The 20,518-nt window shown below is 36.0% G+C and overlaps 1 protein-coding gene across 2 annotated transcripts in view; it reads right to left on the bottom strand.

The window, feature by feature from the left end:
- The window catches only part of GABRA2 (gamma-aminobutyric acid type A receptor subunit alpha2), a 65,743-nt gene that overhangs the window by 26,997 nt on the left and 18,228 nt on the right, over positions 1-20,518 (bottom strand). For both annotated transcript variants that reach the window (XM_068188400.1, XM_068188399.1), the window contains exon 4: positions 11,542-11,609. In XM_068188400.1, coding sequence (XP_068044501.1) covers positions 11,542-11,609 — 68 coding nt within the window. The remainder of the gene's footprint in view (positions 1-11,541; positions 11,610-20,518) is intronic.

The following is a 20,518-nucleotide window of genomic DNA, read 5'->3' as shown; positions in this document are numbered from 1 at the left end:
TTGAATGGACAAGGCCTGATAAAATTTAACCAATATAAAATTTTCAAGGGATTTCAATATAAAAGTGACTTCAAGGAACTTATCAGCCTCTATCATTTTCTGCTGGCTCCCTTGTGTACTGATTAACAAGGCTTAAGGTTCTTCTCCATCAATCATACAGCAACACAAAAGTAGTGCTGACAAGACAGAGACAGGTGACAGCTCTCTTCAGCTCCTTTGGTCTGCTAGCCAAAGAGCTGTGAGGACCTTTTGCAGGTCAGGGCCAGAAGCTAAGGACAGCATGCAGAATAAAGGAATGCGAATTTTGTTATGGGAAGGAACACGACAAGGGCAGGAGAGAAGGCAGTTCTCTTTATGAATGGCAACAAATTCAAAGAGGTATTTTGGAAATTAAGGATAATTATAAACTAATCTGACAAAAACCAGAAGCTAAGTTTTTACCTATATCAAGAGGTCATGGATTAACATTATAAAATTTTGCCATTTTCCTAATTAAAATTTAAACTTTAAAAAAAATCTTAAATAAAACTAACAAAACAGTACACTGAACATTTATTTGTTTGTTTCTCTTTAATCCCATTTTCTATTTTCTCTAATAATATTTTAATAAATATATCTGTTTAATACAAAACTATGAACCTCTAAAACACGTTCTTTGATATTATACTTGATTTTCTTCAGTACCTCATCACTGCTAGAGACACTGCCTCATAACAAGTGGTTTGCTCACTTCTCTATAAGTGAGAACATTTAATTGTCCTCTTTTATTTGCTGATTTATATGCTGATTTATTTGTTAGATATCATGTGACTCAAAATCCCATTTACAAATAACAACTTAACTATCAGTTCAGTTGCAGACCAGGGAAAGTGACAAAATGCATAACATCATGGAGGATCAGGAACAGCAGGGGAGTATATGAAATATGGATAGAAATACCAGGTAATTAAAGGAAAATTGCCTTAAGAGCCTCCTTGTAGCTTTCATCTGAGGGGCTTTACCAATAAATCATTTTTATGGTATAACTGATGTTTGAGGTATAAAGAATTGGGAAGAAGAGCCTGAAGGGATTAAGACTTTGAAATTCCACTGAAATTCAACAGGAGTGAGTGATACATCCTACAGGTTCTTCTGACAAACACCTCTGCACATAAATGATTAGAATATAAATCTGAACCTTTTTGCAATGTTTCCATCAATAAAGAACTTCAAAAGATCCTGCTTTTTTACTGTCTTCCAACATACATAAAAAGAATTACAAGAGAAATAAAATAGAAAAAAAAAAGCAGATATGAAATGCCATTAAATCAAACAGCAACATTTCACAAATACCCGCATCTGCTGCATGGCAACAGCTAAGGAAGTAGAATAAGCAGGAAAGAATGAGCAGTAGAATGAGCTGCAACCTTGAGAAATCCTACTGGGAAATCTCTGACTGATCCACAGGTAATAGTTAATGGCTCAAACACTGTTCAGGTAATCATAGAAGGACTTTGCCCACTATGGCTAACTGTATAAAGAAGCAACTGTTCATCTGAGACCGCAGAACTCCCCTCTCTCCCTCTCCCCAGTATGCCTCTGTGAATTCCTGGAAATCTGGAGAGTGATTTAAACCTCCTGATGGGAACTTGAGATAAGATAAAGGTACTACTCTTGACCCATTATCTCAGGTCTAAGGAGAAGTAAAAAAGGCTGAAGCAAAGTATCCACAAGAAGAGCCGACTCCGCAGATGTGCTGAAAATAAGCCCTGGCTGGGCCTGGCAGGGGGAGACCATAGCTGCCAGACTCATTTCTGGAGTCTTCCACCTGAGGACTGCATATGATCCACAGTTGCAACAGATCCATGGTATTGCAAAAGACAGTGTAAAACTCCCCTCTCCAGGAGAGATGTCTGGGCACTCCCATTGTAAACCTGAACATATATTAACCCACTGAACTCTATGTTTCATGGGCTTCTCCCACCCCTGGCAGATCAAAACTGTGACATCACTTTGACTAAAAAACACTGAAATTACATCAAGTCTTGTTGAATCCATGTGTGGTGGTATCTTTCTATTCTCCCTTCCTTCTCTTTCTTTCATTTCCTTACACATTTTCTTCAGTGTTATTTTTATGCTTTTGTACTGCTATATTGCTATTGATACTAATAACCAAAATGGCTACATGCCCCCTTTCCATTTCAACCAAAATTTTCCAAAATTATCTCATATATACATACATATATATATATATGTATGTATGTACGTATGTATGTATGCGTTTATAAACACCGGTCATTTGGTGTTGTTTCACTCTAATCTGCTCCCAGGATCAATTACGAAGAACCTGAGTTACCCTCACCTTTACGACGCTTTGTAACACCATCCAGTCTGTGCTGTGCTTTACTTCAGAACATCTCATTTAGAAGATGGAAACAGGGAATAAACCAAGGTTTGGTGTGAATGACGACAAACACCTTCTGTTTCCATTTACCACAATAGTAGTAAAATCTCACATAGTTCTTAAATAACTTATCTTTCTACAGACTTCTTTGCATTTTTTTCAATGGAAGTATTGGGATCTCAATTTTGTGTTTGTCCATTTAAAAGGATTATTTAAAGCAAAATGCAACCCCTGCCTTTGCAACCCAGAGCTATATTTACTGATCTTATGTTCCCTTCTGTGCCAAATCTATTCTACTTATGATCATGAATCCCTACGGATGTTTATCATATTAAAAAATGAAAAAACAGGAAGGTATTGAAATACTTTGAATATAATCAATGTGATAAAAAGCCAGCTAAAAAAGCTGCTACATAATGATTTTGAGACTAATTCCTATTCGATATATTTGATATATACCACTTTTTGTATAAATGCTGTGTAATGTTTACTTTTCAGTCAAGACTAATGTCCATGACAAAGGCAAGTCTGGACTCCAGAAAAAACACTCAGATTAATACCTCATACTAATTTCATTCATTCTACAAATATTGTCGTATGAAAAACACCTGTTCTCTCTGGACATGACCTAACTACTCTCCAGTATATAGTGCAGTTTCTCCACAAAATCACAGGAGCATTCTTCCAGGTCTTCAGAGGACTCCTGTGATAATTTCTAGACAAGAAAGTGCTTCCTACTGTGTTGTGTCTAAAATGGTGCTTATACAGCCAGACTATAATGCAGTATGATTAAACATAATCTTTCAAATATGTGTTATACTACCTTACATGAAATTTTAGGTGCAGGCAATGAGATTCTTGCTACAGTTTTAAGAAGCACTTGACTTCTGCCACTTCAATGAAGAATAAAATGGTGAGGAAATTTTATTCCTTTTTTTAATATGCAGTTGTTGTGCATAATACTGTGCACCATAAAAAAGATGCTTGTATCTCTGGCAGAAACTTTAACTGACCTGAGTATAAGCAATCCCCCCCACTACATGACACACTTCTTTTTTTTTTGTTTGGTTTTTTTTTGGGGGGGGGGTTGTTTCTTGTTGTTAAGGCCAGATTTGTACAGAAAAAAGTCCAAATAACAAAAAAAATGTACTCTCATCCTTTCCAATAACGGTTGGCAGATTTTGGCAGTTTTAGCATCTGGAGTAAAGATGGACATGTTCCAAATATCTCAAAAATTCTAAGTGTCCATTAGCAAGCAGTATTGTCCTGAAGCAGATGGAACATTTTATTAATTACCTTCTGGAACCCAGTATTTTGTTTAATGAATAGTTCAAGCCAGAGTTCCTCATTCCCTACTTGTAAAGACTTTTCTGAGTCATTTATCTAACGTATATTTGTCTTTTTCCTGACCACTCTTAAAGCTATTAACAGACAGATATATATATATCTATATATATATATAGATATATAGATATATATATATATATATATATATATATAACCAAACTAAATTTTAAATACTGTAAAATATAAAACTTTTAAAATGCAAATAAAAAATTTAAAAATAAGGAAAGGGGAATTGGCACATATAGCTTTCCACTGAGTCCTTAAAACAGTTAGAAATACTGTGGTTAATACACTGATGAGACAGTTGAGATAAATGTCACCTAGCTAATACAGGAACTGCATAATAATATTTATTTTTACATCAGTATAATTTCTCCATTTTAATTCTTAAAATGTTTTTATTCTTGTTTTCATATCTGTCTTAAGGACATGTGTAATTTTTATTTTGGATTTGTTTAGAAACATTAACCATCTTAGTATCTAATTATCTATCTGTCTATCTATCTATCTATCTAAATATCAAAATTACTTTCAAGAAAACCAAGAAGAAGTTTAGACAGATGAGTCAAAAAAATGTATTTAGTCAAAGAAAAATAATCTGCCCATTATATGCACTCTTACCATAACCTGACATTCGTCAGTGTGACGAGTGTAAGTTTGTGATGCAACTTCTGCAATTCAATTTATTAAACCTGCACACTAGATATTTTCAGTGAGTGCTAAAATTAGCTTTAAAGTAGGAGGATCACATCATTAGTTGGTTGTCTTCATGGTTTTCTCTGTGGGCAGATCCATGCATGGTGCAGATGGCACGCAGAAGGACTAACACAGTACAACAGCATAAGCTACTTCATCTTTGTACTGCTTGGCTTTACCTAGGCCCACCTACCAGAATGGACAAACAATCCATCTCACTTTCTACTTTTCTCTTCTCTAAAAACAAGCAATTGTCTTACAATATAAGGACTGAAAGATTTCTCCTCCAAACGCCCTCAATGCTCCAATAATAAGCACTGACTACTCGGGCTCTGTACAAGCACATCTCTATCAACATCAAACCTCACTGCACAGAAAATAAACTGAGTCCACTTGCTTTTCTCCAAAACCTACCTTCTGATGTGTACACAACACAGAACATAGGAGGAAACAGCCAGAAATTCCCTTCAGGTCTTTCGAAGTGTGGATCTTACATACCAGTGATTAGAATCCTTGAATATATTCTGATGAAGAAGGATTCTGGTTTGAAACTGCCCTGTTGGTTAGATTTTATCAAAACCCTTAACAGCCCTGTTAAAAACTGAAACACAATCCTATCACTGCATTTCAAAGGAACATGTATTCATTTTTAAATACATAAGTAATGTCTGCCAGATACATATGCCCTTTCACACCATCAAGAATATGTGGAATATTTCTAGGGGATTGCAGCACAATTTTTCTCTATCTGAAGAACTCGTTTCAAGCATTTTATTTCTGCTCAATCCATCAACTTCAGTCATTTTTGTTAAAGTATTTAATCAAAACATGAAGTATTAAAAAAAATCTGGAAAAAATGTGTTTAACCAGTTTGAATGATAGCGTCTAGGGAAGATAATGCCTTTCTATTCATATTCATCTATGAAAAGGACCTTCTCTGAATAATTTTTCTTTTTTTCCATATACCTGATGTAGAGTGAACTCTGAGTCTAAAAGAAGCACCAAGGAGGGATAAGAGAGTTCTGTAAAAGATACAAATAGGGATTACTTAGAAAAGAGACTACAGGACATTTTTCTGCTGTCATTGAAAATAAAAACACTTGTCATTATCCCTTTTTTATTCAGACAGGGAGAAAGAGCAACCCTGAAACACAGTGGATGCCTGGTGCCAGGAACAGGAATCCAAACAAAGGTACAGAGAGAGCTAACGGCAGTGACAGGCTTGGACACAGCCTCTGACAAATCAATCTCCAATACTGATTCCCTTGGCAGGATGTTGCACAGGGGAAAAAAGCTTCTCAACAGAATAAAAGGATAAAAACTCTGCAAGAGATCATGTGAGATACTCTCATCAAAATTTCAGTGTATGGATTTAACTTGCAAAAGCAATTACCTGAGCCAACAATATACTGACTTTCCAGAAACATATCAATTATAAAAACACAACCTAGATGTTCCCCAGTTCTCCCCAAAATTCCAAGCGTATTTATCATTGCCTTTACTCTTTAGTCTTCTCTTACTGAGTTCAAATAATAACTACATAAAAGTAATTGCAGTACTTTTAAAAAATCTTTTTGAAAAATAAATCATCTTGATGCATTCCCTTATTCTGTCCAGATTTGCATATCATACCAGATCTGTAGAGCTTCTCTTCAGGAATTCTACCTAATAATTAGACTCTGTAACAGAGCTAAAAATAAGTTGCATAGAAAAGAAATCCCCAAACAAAACCTGAAATACAAACTGAAATGAGGAAATCTGAAAAACAGACAGAAAAAAAAGAAACAGGGTTCCAAGTTCAGTCACTATCTCTAAAGAACCATCCTCAACTGTAGTGATGAATGCTGTAAAAATCCTTCTGATTATTTCTGTATTTGACTTTCAGTCTTCACTGAAAATTTCTATTCTGGCTGTATTTGAAAAATCAGAAACACTTATTGACATTTCAGTTGAAAACTGATGAGATGGAAGTGTGTGTAGTGATGAACTAGCTGTGTATGATGATCTCTGCAGAGAAATGTTCCTGTTCCTTGACTTCAAAGTGAAAAACGGGAAGTCTATCATCAAGAAATGAGGAAAAACTGTTGTTTACAAGCGGTTTGGAAATAAAGGTGCAACCACAGCAAACAAAACTCCCCAATAAAAATGACAATCAAAGACTGCAAGGTGAAATACAAAAGTTTCAGAAGGTTTCTTAGTTTTAATATTCAGGCTAAACTGATTCAAGTCCTACCACCTACTATGCGTGTGTTGGAGGAAAGCAGGGAAGACCACTCCCAATGACAATCAGAAAGACTGCTCTGAGGCAAAATTTGCTAAATCTTGGCAAGCCTTTCTTCACAGCAGACCTTATATAAAAGGTCTCAGTACCTAGATAATCTGTCTTACATAAAATAACTATTGCTTGAGGAGTAAATAGGTCTCTCTTTTTTTTTTTTTTTTTCAGTTGTGGACACCAGCACTTAATATGTCTATGGTTATGAGGGAAATTTTAGGAGCCAAAATTATCAGGAGAGCCTGGAAAGACACCAAGTCTGAGAAAAAGAAGTAAAAATACATTGCTTTCAGTGCTGAAATTCAAGTTAGCAGCATGTAGCCTTATAATGATGGTACAGTCTACCAGATTTCAAATAATTAATTTTTAAAAATAGAAAAATAATCAGGTTTAACATTCAATCCTTTTTTAGCCTACAAATTACAGTCCAACCAAGTTCATCCTTCACCTCTGAATTTTCAAATATTAAACATTTAATTTCATGAGAAATGCTTTAATCGGCCGCTGTAACAAAAATTTAGTCCTATAACTCTTCAGAAAATAAGAGATGCTTTGTTTTTCAGTTGTTCTGTCCAATTTTTCATTTTTTTGTTTTTTTTAAATAATGCAGCTTTTCTTCTCTCAGGCTAATGTCAAAATAAATTTTTATCACTGATTGGGTTGGAAGCCTATAAGGCATAGCATCACAATACTGAACTTGAACATATCTAAGAAAAAACAGCCCAAAAAGACAGAAGAGTGAAAGTAAAATTTGTTTTGCTTTGCCTTCCTTGATTCTCACTAGTTTTCAAAAGGAAGTTGAAAATCCTAATAAATTGGCACTGCATATTTGACATTAAATAGAGTGGTTGACATACAAGAGCTTTACTTTGACACAAATTATATAGATACCCAAATATTTTTGTTCATTTGCAACCGATTCCTGGCCAAGAGAGAACAGATTTGGTAGCTGACTATTTTGGTCAGAACAGAGAGTAGCATCTTTTGAACTTTAGTCAAAATGTTAATCCACTACAAGGACCAAATGTTTTTGACTTTTAATACATTTGGAGAAAAATCTCAGTCTCAGCTTCTACTTCTTGAATTTATCAACGGCAAATTCAGCTAGCTTAAAATCAAGGATCAAATTCTCCTGGGACATAATGATTTTTTTGCTAAGTTGTGATACTGGAAAAATACAGCAAATGTGAATAAAAACCCACATTCTAGCAATCATACTGAGTCACAGATCGAACACCATACCATACTAGCATTAATGGGAACAGCTAGTGAGGAAAACAGAAACCTCACAAATTCATAACAATTCAACAGGAAAGGTTAGAATTATATATTACCAGCTTTGTCTATCAACACTCCATGAGAATTTTGTCCTTAGCTCCAATCCACCTATCACTGCCTGTGTGCCATTCCCCTCTTTCATATTGTAAATGCATATTAAACATCTCCCATGTCAGTGAGTCCTCCTCCTGTTTTCAAAAGCACCCCTCTTCTTCTAAGCACCATTATTCTTCTCAAGATACTAACCAAGGAGAAAAAAACAAACTGGAAAATAGATCGTGCAAAGGGGTGCAGTCACACACCTGATGATTTTATTACTATAAAAAACCCCAGTGGAAGGATTCCTAGGGGCAGCAATAATCATGAGTTTTGGGCAACAGCAGTGTTCAGCCTAAATACCTCATTGTGACTGAGGGCCTCACCATTCACATTGTGCCAGCAGAGGACTTCAGGGACCCAACCTTCCTGAAAAAATCTGAGCTTGGGATCCTCTAAAAATTCTAGAGGACATGGGCAAGAGCCAAACTTATTCTATCAATGAAGCCTTTTAAGGAAGAAATTTTAAGACTATATAATATCCCAGAGTTTCCAACATTTACAGAAGAAAATATCAATGAATCCTCTGTATAGTATTTTGCATTATTGATTCAGCCATGCAGTTCCTAAATGAAAAAATACTACTCATGGTTAAAACTCTAATGTCACCTTCATGTTCAACAGAACATGTGATGGTTTGGAAGCTATTATTTCAAAATTCACATGTTGGAATTTTCTAATTGACTGCTCATACATTTCAAAATTATTTTATAATTATCAACAGAACAAGCTAAATTAACCCTGAAGTTTGTAGTAATAAGAATTAAACTGCTCTTACTTATCTATCCAGTTATCTGCAAATAAACCTACCCATTAGAGTAACAGCTGCCATTCTGATGTACTGCACTCTGCTTTGGTTAACACCTCTGCAAAGATCTGTTAGAGCTGTAGCATCAAAGGACCTGGCCCCTTACTGCTCTGTCTATATGTCTATGCAAATAGACACCCAGAGTTCTCCATACATTTATCCACTGATGTCAAAAGTGTGTTGGGAGGGAGGGAATAGGCTCAGGGAGCTTTTCATTACCTTTCCATTTAAGCACAGATGACTTGAACAGCCATAGGTAAGTCTCCTTGTGCCTCAGTACTCATCTTTAAAAGTGGATTAATATTAGTTTCCTGTTACACAGGACTACCATAAATGCAAGAATTCATCTCTCTAAAGTCATGAGATACTAGACCAACAAGGTCAAGATGTTCATATAATCTTTGTACATAGCTGTGGATACCTTGTTTACAAAATTATTAACAAAATAAGAATGATTTCATAAACCTAAAATCACTAGGAAATCATTAGGAACCTAATGATTTCATAAAACAAAAATCATTAGGAAAAAAACACCTCAGGAAAATCAGCAACATGTACAGTAATAAAAACAAAAGTCTAATTCTCCTATGAAATGGCCTTTCACAGCCTTTCATGTGAAGTCTTACTACTGTATTTCAAAACAGTGCTTGAAAACTGAAACTATCCCACACAAAAAAAATTCACAAAACCCCACCAGAATATATTTTCCAAAGCTATAATTACCTGGTAGTCAGTAAGCAAATAACTTTTAAATGTTGAATGTACTGTGAAAAATTTAGCTTCATAAACTTGTTCATAACATCATAATATGCCCTGTTTTGTATGATGCATAACCTGAGCTTTTTTATAGAAAAAGAAATGTTGTCTGATTTTAAAAAATATTAATTCTAATATCTACAGATACACCTAGGTAGTATTTAATATGTCTCATACATAATAAAGAATATTCAAAACACTTCAAAAATAATTTCTTGCAGGATTGGCAAGGGTAGTGTGAGTGATTGACGTGTTAATGGCTAATGGCTCACACAATCAGTCATTTGCAAAAGCAGCAGGTGAGTATGGGCGCAGTAACAGCCCAGGTGCAAAGGCTGTGAGCACGAGGGGATGACCATGACAAAGCAACCTTTGCTTAGCAAGAAGCTAGAGTTCGAGACAGATAAGGGAAGAGACCAAAAAGAAGCAGATCTTCTGAGGTGGATTAATACGTTTTATCATGCTGATGTCCTTCTTTACACAAGTGGCTCAGTTGTAAACTCCTCCCCACCAGGGGGGACATACAGGGACATTCACACATAGGCCTGAAGATGTTCATCCCTTCTGATGGGGCATAAGGGGCTCAAGTGCACTGACTGAGAGGCAGTTGTCATATCTTAGAAAGTGTCATAAACCATCAAAGATCCCCAAAATGCCCCCAGAATAATTTCTGGGGTCTTCCACCAGAGGACTACGCAGGATCCACAGTGTTGCAACAGATCCAAGGTGCTGCAAAAGACTGCATAAAACTCCCCATCCCAGGGAAGGTGCCTGGCATTCCATCTAAAGCTAAGCATATATAAACCCTCTGGAACTTGTGTTTTGTGGGTTTCCCCCACCCCCAACGGATCAAGATACCACTTTGATCAAAGGATATCAAAATTGCAACAATCGAGTCTTGTTACTGAATGCACGGGTTGTGATATCATTCTGCTCTTATCCTTTCTTTCACCCTTTCTTCTCAAAATACATTGTCAGCCAGAAAAAAAAAAATCCAGTCAATGCCTTAGTAAGTGCCTTGTGTCTGGATTTTTTAAGGTTGGCTAAGTTGAAGTTTGCTAAATTAAAGTTTGTAAAGTACTTACTTTGCCTGGATGTTGTTTTAACATCTGTCAAGTATCTTATTCTATCTTAATGTTCTACATTTTGCAAGTAAAAGTTTGTTGTTGACTTTTCTGAGAATTCTGTTCTCTCCTACACATTGCCCAGAGTCAGTTAAACCACATTCCCCTAAACCAGGCACGTGAACAGGAGCATAACAGGTAAAGTAAGTTTGTCCTTCTCTTTCCTTTTAAAGAACTATATCCATCAGGTCTTTCTAACCTGAAACATTTTCCCTAATCTCTGTATTATTTGCAGCGAGCCTACAAACAATTCCCTATAATCCAGAGCAATATTCTGAAAGTATCTTTCTTTTTTAATGTCACTGACATCTTTAAATGTTTACTAAACAATGCAAATTATCAAGGACAGATCTGTATAAAACCCCACAATCCAGTTTCCACACTATGTCTTTCAAGAAGTTTAATTTAGATTTGACTCCCATTAGGTCCTTCAGTCTATTGCCAATATTAAGAGTGTTCCTTTCATTCCAAGTTTTCATGTGAGAGGAGTCCAATTCATCCATATCAAGCTTGCTCCAGAATATAAACCAAAGTACAGTCAGTGGGACAATCAGAAGATTTACTGGTCTAAACTAAACAGCTAACACAAGCACACTTATCATGTAAAGTCCATAAATCAATTCCCAAATTTCAAACTACATGGGGTTTGGCACGTTCTGATTTCACTGAAATTGTTTCAAATTCATCCGCAACAAGTAAAAGAAGAATACAAGTTTAAAGGAAGTTTTTATATATCTTACACCATTTACCCATATATGCAAAAGATTCAGGAACTCACCATATCAGTATCTGACACAGGTCCGAAACTGGTCACATAGATGTTTGTGAAGACTTCAGTAATACTATCTAATATAAAAAGAAAAAAAAAGAAAAAAAAAAAAAACAAGCAAACATTTTAAATTGATAGTATTTTTTCTAGCTCTCTATGCAAGATTATGGGACATTTTGAACAGGTTTTTCTCCTTGTTTACTACCCCTCACCAGTGTCCTGTTGTAAATACTGGGGGTTTCTCTCCCGCTTAACACAGAGGTTAACAAACAAGCATTTGTCCCACAGAGTAGTTTGTTTCAGTTTGTTCAGCTATACAATCACCAGCAACTACACACATACATCCCGCTTCTCTACCCACAAAAATAACCACAGCATCTTGGACTTAACATGGAAGGACAATTCTAAACACAAAATGTCTTTGTTGCAGAGGTCTTACATCTGTTATTGCAGATCTCTCCTATTGAAGCCTTTCTAGCTGAGGGTGTTGTCTACATTCTTAATAGCTTTTTCAAAGAAAAAGACAAGAAAAGGCAATTATTGACTGTACCAAATGTAACAGAACGGCATTCTTCTTTTCAATTGGGTGTGTTTTTAAGTGGCACATATTTTAACATAACAGCTCCTTTCCTTGATATGCAATGCTCCTGATACATTGCTGTGGTACTGTGAACACTTTAAGAAAATGTCCTTCCTAATCATTGCAGTCAGACAGCCATGAAATCAGAATATTAGATATTGTACTGCAGGGAAAAATAACTTCTTAGTTTCTATCTTCAGTTTTCAATTAGGCTGAAAATAGAATGATATTCACTAAGAGGGGTAGTATGCACAGGAAATTTCTTAACAGCAGTTGCCAACTACAGTCTGCATTCTAGACATACAGTCAGCATTCTAGACTGTCAACACAAGGAGCTCTCTGCCTTAAAGCCAAACTGCTGATTGGAAAAGAAAAATTTGAATATAACTAGGTGCAATTTGACTCAGCACAGGATTTCCCATTCCCAAAAATAATACAACTGCCTGTTGTACAATTGATCCTGCTGTTATATTATGATCATATTTCCATATTTAATAATTATTAAATGTGGGTAATTAATAGTTTATGTTTTCCCGAAAGCTGCCTTTTAACAAATACATGATACAAGCAAATTTTACTTCTAATTATATTGAGGCCAACAGTATAATCCCTGCTCCTCACTGGGAGAAACCAGTGATGCTCACTCATGACAGCAGAGTCTCTACCACCCACCAGGAAAAGGCCAGGACTGATCCATGAGCAGCTGCATGGGGAGCAGTGCATTACTGCATTTTCAAAGGGATGTAGCTGCAAAGATACAGTGATTTCAGACAACTTCTGGAGCATAGGCAAGGAATATTCATCTGTTCTCATTGATAAGGAAACTTCCTTTTTCAGCCAAATGCTAGAATATGGGACTTCATAAAGCCCTTCCTACCAAAAATAATCTTTTTTTCCAGGATCATGTCTGCTTTTTAAGCAAATAAATAAAGAATTACTCCTAAAATTCCTCTGCATGTCCTGAGATATCTTTATTTGTATGACAGGGACTTCTGGAATCCCTTATGAAGCATCCTTACATAAGCTGAGTTGATTTCTACTCCAAACATCTTACAAACAAATTTTAAGTCAGTGGACAGAAAAAGTGGTGAGTCTGCTCTGCTCTTGCTATTTGACAATGATGAAGTACCGGTATGGTTGAAGTATCCTACAGAAGCCACAAGTATATTTCAGAGGACTAGAGACTTCATGCTGCCCGTGGGAGACTTTCCAGAAAAAAAAAGATTATCTCCAAATGGTTACCTGGCACAGACTGGAATGAAATGGGAGAGTGACAAGAGAGCTACTCTTCAGGAGGTAAAATGGTGCTGCAGGGACTAATTGTGAAATTTGGCCTGTACTGTGATGACAGTACAAAATATTAATTATAATTCCAAGAAAAGCAGTGGTGTTAAAAAAATATGTCTGACAATCAAGTATCCCAACAGCAGAGTATCAAGGCTAATTTCAAATATAATTGTGTGACTTGAAGGAACCCTCCTATAGGCAACAAAGTCACTTTGCAAATCTTCATCTGCACACTCCCCAAACCCCAAATGCTTGGAAACATGGTCCTCTTGTAACCTCACACTATTGCTATCAGTTATTTGTATCTGATTTATTATTTGACACAGGAATTATTTTAGTATTTGCATATAATAAACTACAGCACATTGAATCTTCAAGCTTGCCTTGCATTCCAAAATTTAATTTTTTAAAAAATTCCTATATTCTGTTATATGATTTCTAAACCCTTCTGGATCTACTCTTCCATCAGAAATGACCAGAGAAGACAGAGAAGAGAACAAACATATTTACCACAACTTATGCTTTTAGAACAGTCTGTTGATTCCCCCTGTTGGTTTGTGTTAAGAAAGAAAAAAGTGCAGTAAGGAGGAAATGGCAGATTTTTAAATTTTTGCATCATATTTTTCAAATTCTGCATAGGTAATAAGTTTCTATTCCTATCCTACCATCAAGAAAACAGGTCCTTAAAGCCAAAAGAAGCTGAAATGTAATAAATCTTGAATTACTTCTGTTACCATTTGTGTTAGCAGCCTGAGCCTTGTATTTGTTTCTTCCTTGTTACTTTACATAGTGTTACAATAAAGGCTCCTCTGAATTAAAAATTTGAACTTGAGAGTTCATAAGCAACATTTACAAAAGCAAAAAATACATCATCATTTTTTTACAACAAATATTGTAGCTATAGCTTTGAATGAGTATATGCTTGTCAAACAAACAATTAAGAAGCACAAAGCAGTTTCAAATGGGCTCTCTAATCAAAATTCATCCAGCAGGCATCACAGTCACAGGCTTTTAATAACTCATTCTGTCAAGAACAGCACAAGTCATCGTACTTAGCTCACCAGAGATTCAAACAGTTGTGGATCATCAGTTCTTGTGGAAAAGCCAAGGAATATACTCAGCTAAAAGATGTTCATGCAACATGTGTTTGCATAAAAATCTAGCTTGTTTTTTTTGAGAAAAATTAAGGACAAGCTTTTTCTACTGGGATTATAAAACTTGTTTCCTCAAGTGACACGTAAGCACATAACTAAAAGGCCTGATTTTCAAAAGTGCTTAAATTAATGGAGGCCCATATTGAAAAACAGTCCAGATTTTAAAGAACCCTCTGTTGGGAGGAAGGATGGCGGATTCATTTATAGTTGTGGGCTCTTGAGTTATTCTGAATCACTCCTTTTGAAAGTTATACATAGACATGGGAACAGCAAAGGGTAAGGATATAATTTCTATTTAAGATGCTTCTTTTAGGTGAAAAGAGCTCAGGCAAAGAATATAACACGTAGCTGCCACCATCACATGAAGTACTCTAAAATTCTACATAGACTATTACAGCACCATTTCTCACTTGTTTTGGTCATAAATGTTAAAAAAGAAGGCCTATCTGACTTAGATCAGACCAGTTTCTCAGATGATGGAAGCCAAGGGTAAATTGACAAAATATAGTCAATACAGTTAAAGGTAAAGGAAGGAAGAAAAACACATCCTGTGGAAGTAAAAAAAAAAAGCAGTAATCATTAAGATCATATTGCACATGGTTCTCAAGCACTGGTTTCTTCTGATTCCCTTTCCTTACTTGAACAGGGAATGGTATCATTACTGGAAAAAAAATAAAAAAACAGAAGTAAGAAAAAGCAATACATATACCAAATTGCATAAGATTTATGCATCCTTATCTGTCCTTAGATGGAATGTTTGCTTTGTACTTTAATTACATCCAGGATTTTTAAAAATGTTAATTACAACAACTCCTTTATGAACATAATAATTTTATTATCCTCAATTTTCCTTGGGAAGCTGAGGCAGAAGGATTGAATTACGTGTAAGTAAGGTGAAGTAAGGTGTTTGCCAAGTCTGGCAAACTCTAAGCTGCCAGCTGTCCAACTCTAAGTAACCACACTGGAAAATGTCAACATCATTGACTTGTCAAAAAATTAGAAAAGTGGTTCAGATCTCAGCTAGAGTTGGTATCAGTGGCATCGTCAATTTCTTTATGCCAACTCCCCCACTGTTGGGATACCCTTTCTGATGGTCTGAAATCCTGCTGGCTTGTTCCTCAGCAGAAAAGCTGGCTCAGCTGAAGTAGGCTGCTTGGCAGAGAATTTGCAGTGGCTGAAGTCTAAACCAATCCAGGCTGAGTAATGGAGGTGATTAGAAGTCAGATGAAAAGGCTCCTCATAAGCATTTACCAGTTTGTCAAAATGGTAAGATTCCACAGAGGCATTTAAATTTTCAATGAGTTCCTTTGGTCTGCTGTCTGACAGCAGTTTCCAAAATTTTTTTGAGTTCTTTCATATATCCCTTCTCAGCTGCCTGTATCCTTGACAGGGTACACAGAGTTCCAGTGTGTGATGTGAGGTAGCTAGACATACAGGAGTCTGCATATCTGAGAGCTCTCCCTTTCCTGGAGAATGCTGAGAAAGCATTATCTTTACTGAAATAAATTTTCAGAGTATTTCCCATATTCGACAATGACCTGAGTATTATTCATTCCCCCTCTGACCAAAATAATCTAAAGTCCTTTCTTCACGGAGAGTAGGAACAAAACATGTATGGCTCACTCTATGCATGTTTAAAAGAAGAGAAGAAATTAGTGTGATCACTGCAAAACCTTCAGAAAGGTTCCAGATGTTTGTGTGCATGAAACTGGCTATATTATTGATTAATGTGTCAAGGCTGTTTTCACCAGAAAACAGGCCTAGAAGATTGGGTTGGACTTTTTATTCTCTTTAATTTCAACTTTTATTCAATAAAGCTGTAAATACAGGTTTTGGGCAGCTAAAATAGAAGACAATCTCTTTGAAGTAATCAAAACCCATCAAAAGTCTTCTTGGTGGGATAAAACAAAGTATACATATGCAGTTCTAATGTACAATAAAAAAAATTCAAACAAACATTATTTTAAATGTAGAATTAATAGTGCCTGTGAGAACACTGAAAGGCTGTAACTGAAAGGCTGCTAAAGCATGCAAGAAAAAAAATGAGAGAAGAAAAATAAAATACTGCTCTTTAAATATGTCAACAACAACAAAAAAGGAGGTCAAGTTGCAGTGCTATGGGAAACTTAACTGAGGATTTCTGAGTTTTTGTGGAAATGCTGTCAAAAGCTTGATGTTAATTTAATTATTTTTCTATAAAAATTATTTATCAGGAATTGACATTGTTCTGACATTGTAATATGGTCTCCAGGGGCATGCTTGGCAATGTTGCCCAAAGGTCTTGAAAATGTCATTCATAATACAAGTCAGAAATTGCACAGGTGAAACAGCCAGGGTCTTAATCCATCAAACACTGCTCCAACTCAACATGCTGCCCTTATCTGACAAGCTCCTTAGTGTGTCTGTTGACAGCTCAAGACACTGACTGGCTGGCAGGGAATCGGGGTCAGAGGAGGTCATGCAACACGGAGCTGTAAAAGCAGCAAAATCCATGGGAACACAGATATTTCAAAATCATGTTCTGCCATTTCTTTATTTTTGGTTAAGGTGGTTTTTGAACAATTTTATTTATCCAACTACATCTTCATTCATTATCCACTATTAAATTACAACAGTCTCAAAGCCACATATGCTTTACATAAAACCACTTCCAATTTGTAAACTGAAGTAATCTGTGAGAAGAAAAAATCCATTTCTCCCCTTGATGTCGGCACTTCATTTATCCATGAACTATCAGCAAGAAAATTTCTTCCTGTGGGCCATGATTCTCTTTCAAATCTCCATCTTTAACAAAGTGTCTGTAGAGTAAGCTTACCAGTAAGAGCTAGAAATACCTCTAAGGATCATATTAACAGTTGCACTCTCGATTCACATTGGTGTAAATGAGACCAGAATCAGACACTGTACTTAATTTCTCATGGTGTTGACTAGAACAAGAATATATTCTGGATAAAATGTCTGGAGGAAGAGACAGGAATTGAAAGCCAGTAGGCTAAGAGACCCCAACTGACTTACCTCTGAAGAGCTGATATCTATTAACAGCTATTATATCACTTATTAAATTAATGGCAGCTCTATATAAAGTCTATCAGGGGCCCTCCAAAGGCCTATTCAGGACTTATGAAATTCAGCAGCCCTGTAAAGCAGTACCATAAATACTATTATGTCATTTACACTAACCATTTGGGTTGCATATAAGCCCACTCTTTTATTTTAGCAAAGCAGTGTTCATTATGCTGAAATAATTAAACCTTGTTCAAAATAACAAGAATTTTCTATAAGACAATAATTCAGTTAAACGTTAGTGTTTCTTTAGAGATGAGTGAGACTTTTTGACCATCACAAAAACACACTAACCTGGAAAAAAGGATTTAGCTTAACTGTCAACACCCTTCTCTCCTGTAGCAAAAAAATATTACTTGCGAAAACATTCTCAGATGTGTTTTTAGCTAAACTAACAGCTTTTTTAGGTGTAGGTTACCCACAAAATGTGCACAGAATGATATGTAGGCACATCTGCAACACAAATAATGTGATCTATTATCATAATCAGTATTTACTCTTTGTGCTGTATGTAGAAGACACTGGTGCAAACTGCCTTAGCACCATTACCAGATATCAAATGAAAAAACAAAAAATTCTGTGCTGAGAGAACATTTACACATTACTAAGATAATTTTCACATCTATATGACAAATTTGATGTTTAACTCTCAGTCAAAAAGAAGAGTGCAGATCACACACACAAACATTACATTTACTACATTTTCTTCTCTCTCTCCCAAGTGACCTTTGATTTGTAAACCTTATTACTTCAGATCACAAATTTAAATTTCCAAAGGGTCCTATGAATCAAAAACCTTGGATATAAGTGATATTTGAGATGCAGTTTTAACTTTATTTTATACTTTCTCCACAAATTTGAGAAAATTGCTCAAGGATAATGCTAAAGATTGATTTTGGTGCCCAATTATCTCTTAAATTATTGCACAAGCTGGACAAAGTTATTTAAGCTCCAAGTTTCCATTTAAATCAATCAAAGGAAATCTGAATGTCTCTGTGGTCCAGATCATAATGGCTAAATTTTGCACTTATATTTGTCTGAATCCCCTTTATTCCTAAATTGCTGTCTAACATTGTCAGTATCTAAAATTCCCTGGCTGCTTATATTTCTACCTTAAGGCAAAACTATCCCAGTGCTGCCAAGCAGCCTAAAGAACTGGCTCCCAACCAAGTCCCAACGAGTTCTTCAAACTATAAATAATTACAAATTTACTAAGCCAGAAAGATTTTGAGAGAGAAAGCAAGAAAACAAGCAAGAGACTGATTCCAGAGCCTAGCAGTACTCATGGGATAGAGCAGACTTAAATTGAAGCCTCTGCTCAAGATCTAATTTTTTACACAAAGCAGAACAACTCCTTCCAAAGGCTGAGGAAGCATGCTGTGTCTTAGAAAATTCACCTTTGTGATCAAGACAGAACCTGACACACAGTAACTGAGTTCACATCTCTGCTTTAAATTAGAGCATGCACTTGACAAGAGCTGCTCTCTATTTTAGAGGTTTCCATTAAACTCGACCATCAGCTTCTCTCACGGCTCTTTTCAGGAAAGGAGGAATGACATGAGCTCTAGAGAGGGAACACCCCTGTGAACAGATGAAAAGGAGACTGGTAAAGTTTTCACACCAAAACTTGGTTGTTTCACATGTGTTGTTAAGGAAAGGCTTCAGCTGCATGCTCCTCTTCAGCATTTTTAATTACTTAGCTTGAGAGATTCCTACTCAGTTTATTGACTTTAAGAACCATATTTGTAGACAGTTATGCCAACACTATCTCTGAGATGTGCCAACATGCCCAGCTTTGCCCATGTTCCACATAGGATGCCCAGCTGTTGGAAGAAATGAATTCCACTATGTATGGGGGGTCCAGGAGATGGGGCCAACGGGCCAAAGACCATGAATGCCTCTAAAGGCCAGCAGGCAAAAAGAGATCTCAGTCCATGTTCTGACACATACGTAGCTATTTTATACAAATAAATAAGTAAAACATCTCTAGTGGAAGAAGCCACTTTCTCAGAATGAATAAAAGCCCCGTGTCTACATAAAAGGTTTGGAAAGTGGGAAACATGGATTCAGATCCCTTTTCTAAATCAGGTAGGGAGTAACTAAGACGTTTAAGCTGGAATGTACTTTATCCCTGATGAGAAGGCTGCTGTACTGACTGGTGCAGCTCATATCACATTGGGCCAATCATCCAACTAGTGTACAGCCTGAATCCTGCCACTACTTTAACATGAAAGAGATTTCAAACAACCCAAAAGTGCGTAACTTAATTGGTTCTTTGCACTGGGAAAAGAAGATATTTAGATACTCTCACTCATTACTGTTGAACTTCACAGACTTTTGTCACCTCTGGCAACATTTTGACAATCTCAGAGGTATTGACTGCCAAGTGATTAAGAAAGCAATTAACTATCTAGACAGCTTTTTGGATTTTTTCCCTATCATTTAAACAGAGTATTCTTCCAATTTAGGGGTTCATTGTAAAGGTAAGGTATTCATACAATATGGATGCTTTGGTTATATAAATACTTGTAAAAGCTGGGTAATTATGAACATTACTGATGTCCATTAAAAAGGGAGAGACAAAATGTTGAGAAGAAGTAAATTAAATCATTGGGAAGAACAATCTAAACACATGGCAAATACGAAACCTGTTCCCATAAGACTACTGTGAAATCCACCAAATCTCCCTTTCTTCCCTTTTCATTACATCCTCACACACCATGAAGAAAAAAAAATAAAAATAACTTCAAAGCATGCAACTCTAAAATAAACTACCAGCGTGAGGAATTTTTAGTTAAAGTTGTACAAAATGTTCAATAGAAACATGAAATTGAAAACATAGTTGAGTTTGACTCGAAGAAATGTGATCTTGCTGAAACAGATTATTTAAGTGTTGAAGTAA

The sequence above is a fragment of the Anomalospiza imberbis genome, chromosome 4 (genome assembly GCF_031753505.1).
Source record: "Anomalospiza imberbis isolate Cuckoo-Finch-1a 21T00152 chromosome 4, ASM3175350v1, whole genome shotgun sequence".
Taxonomy (NCBI): domain Eukaryota; kingdom Metazoa; phylum Chordata; class Aves; order Passeriformes; family Viduidae; genus Anomalospiza; species Anomalospiza imberbis.
This window is presented reverse-complemented; position numbering and strand designations above follow the sequence as displayed.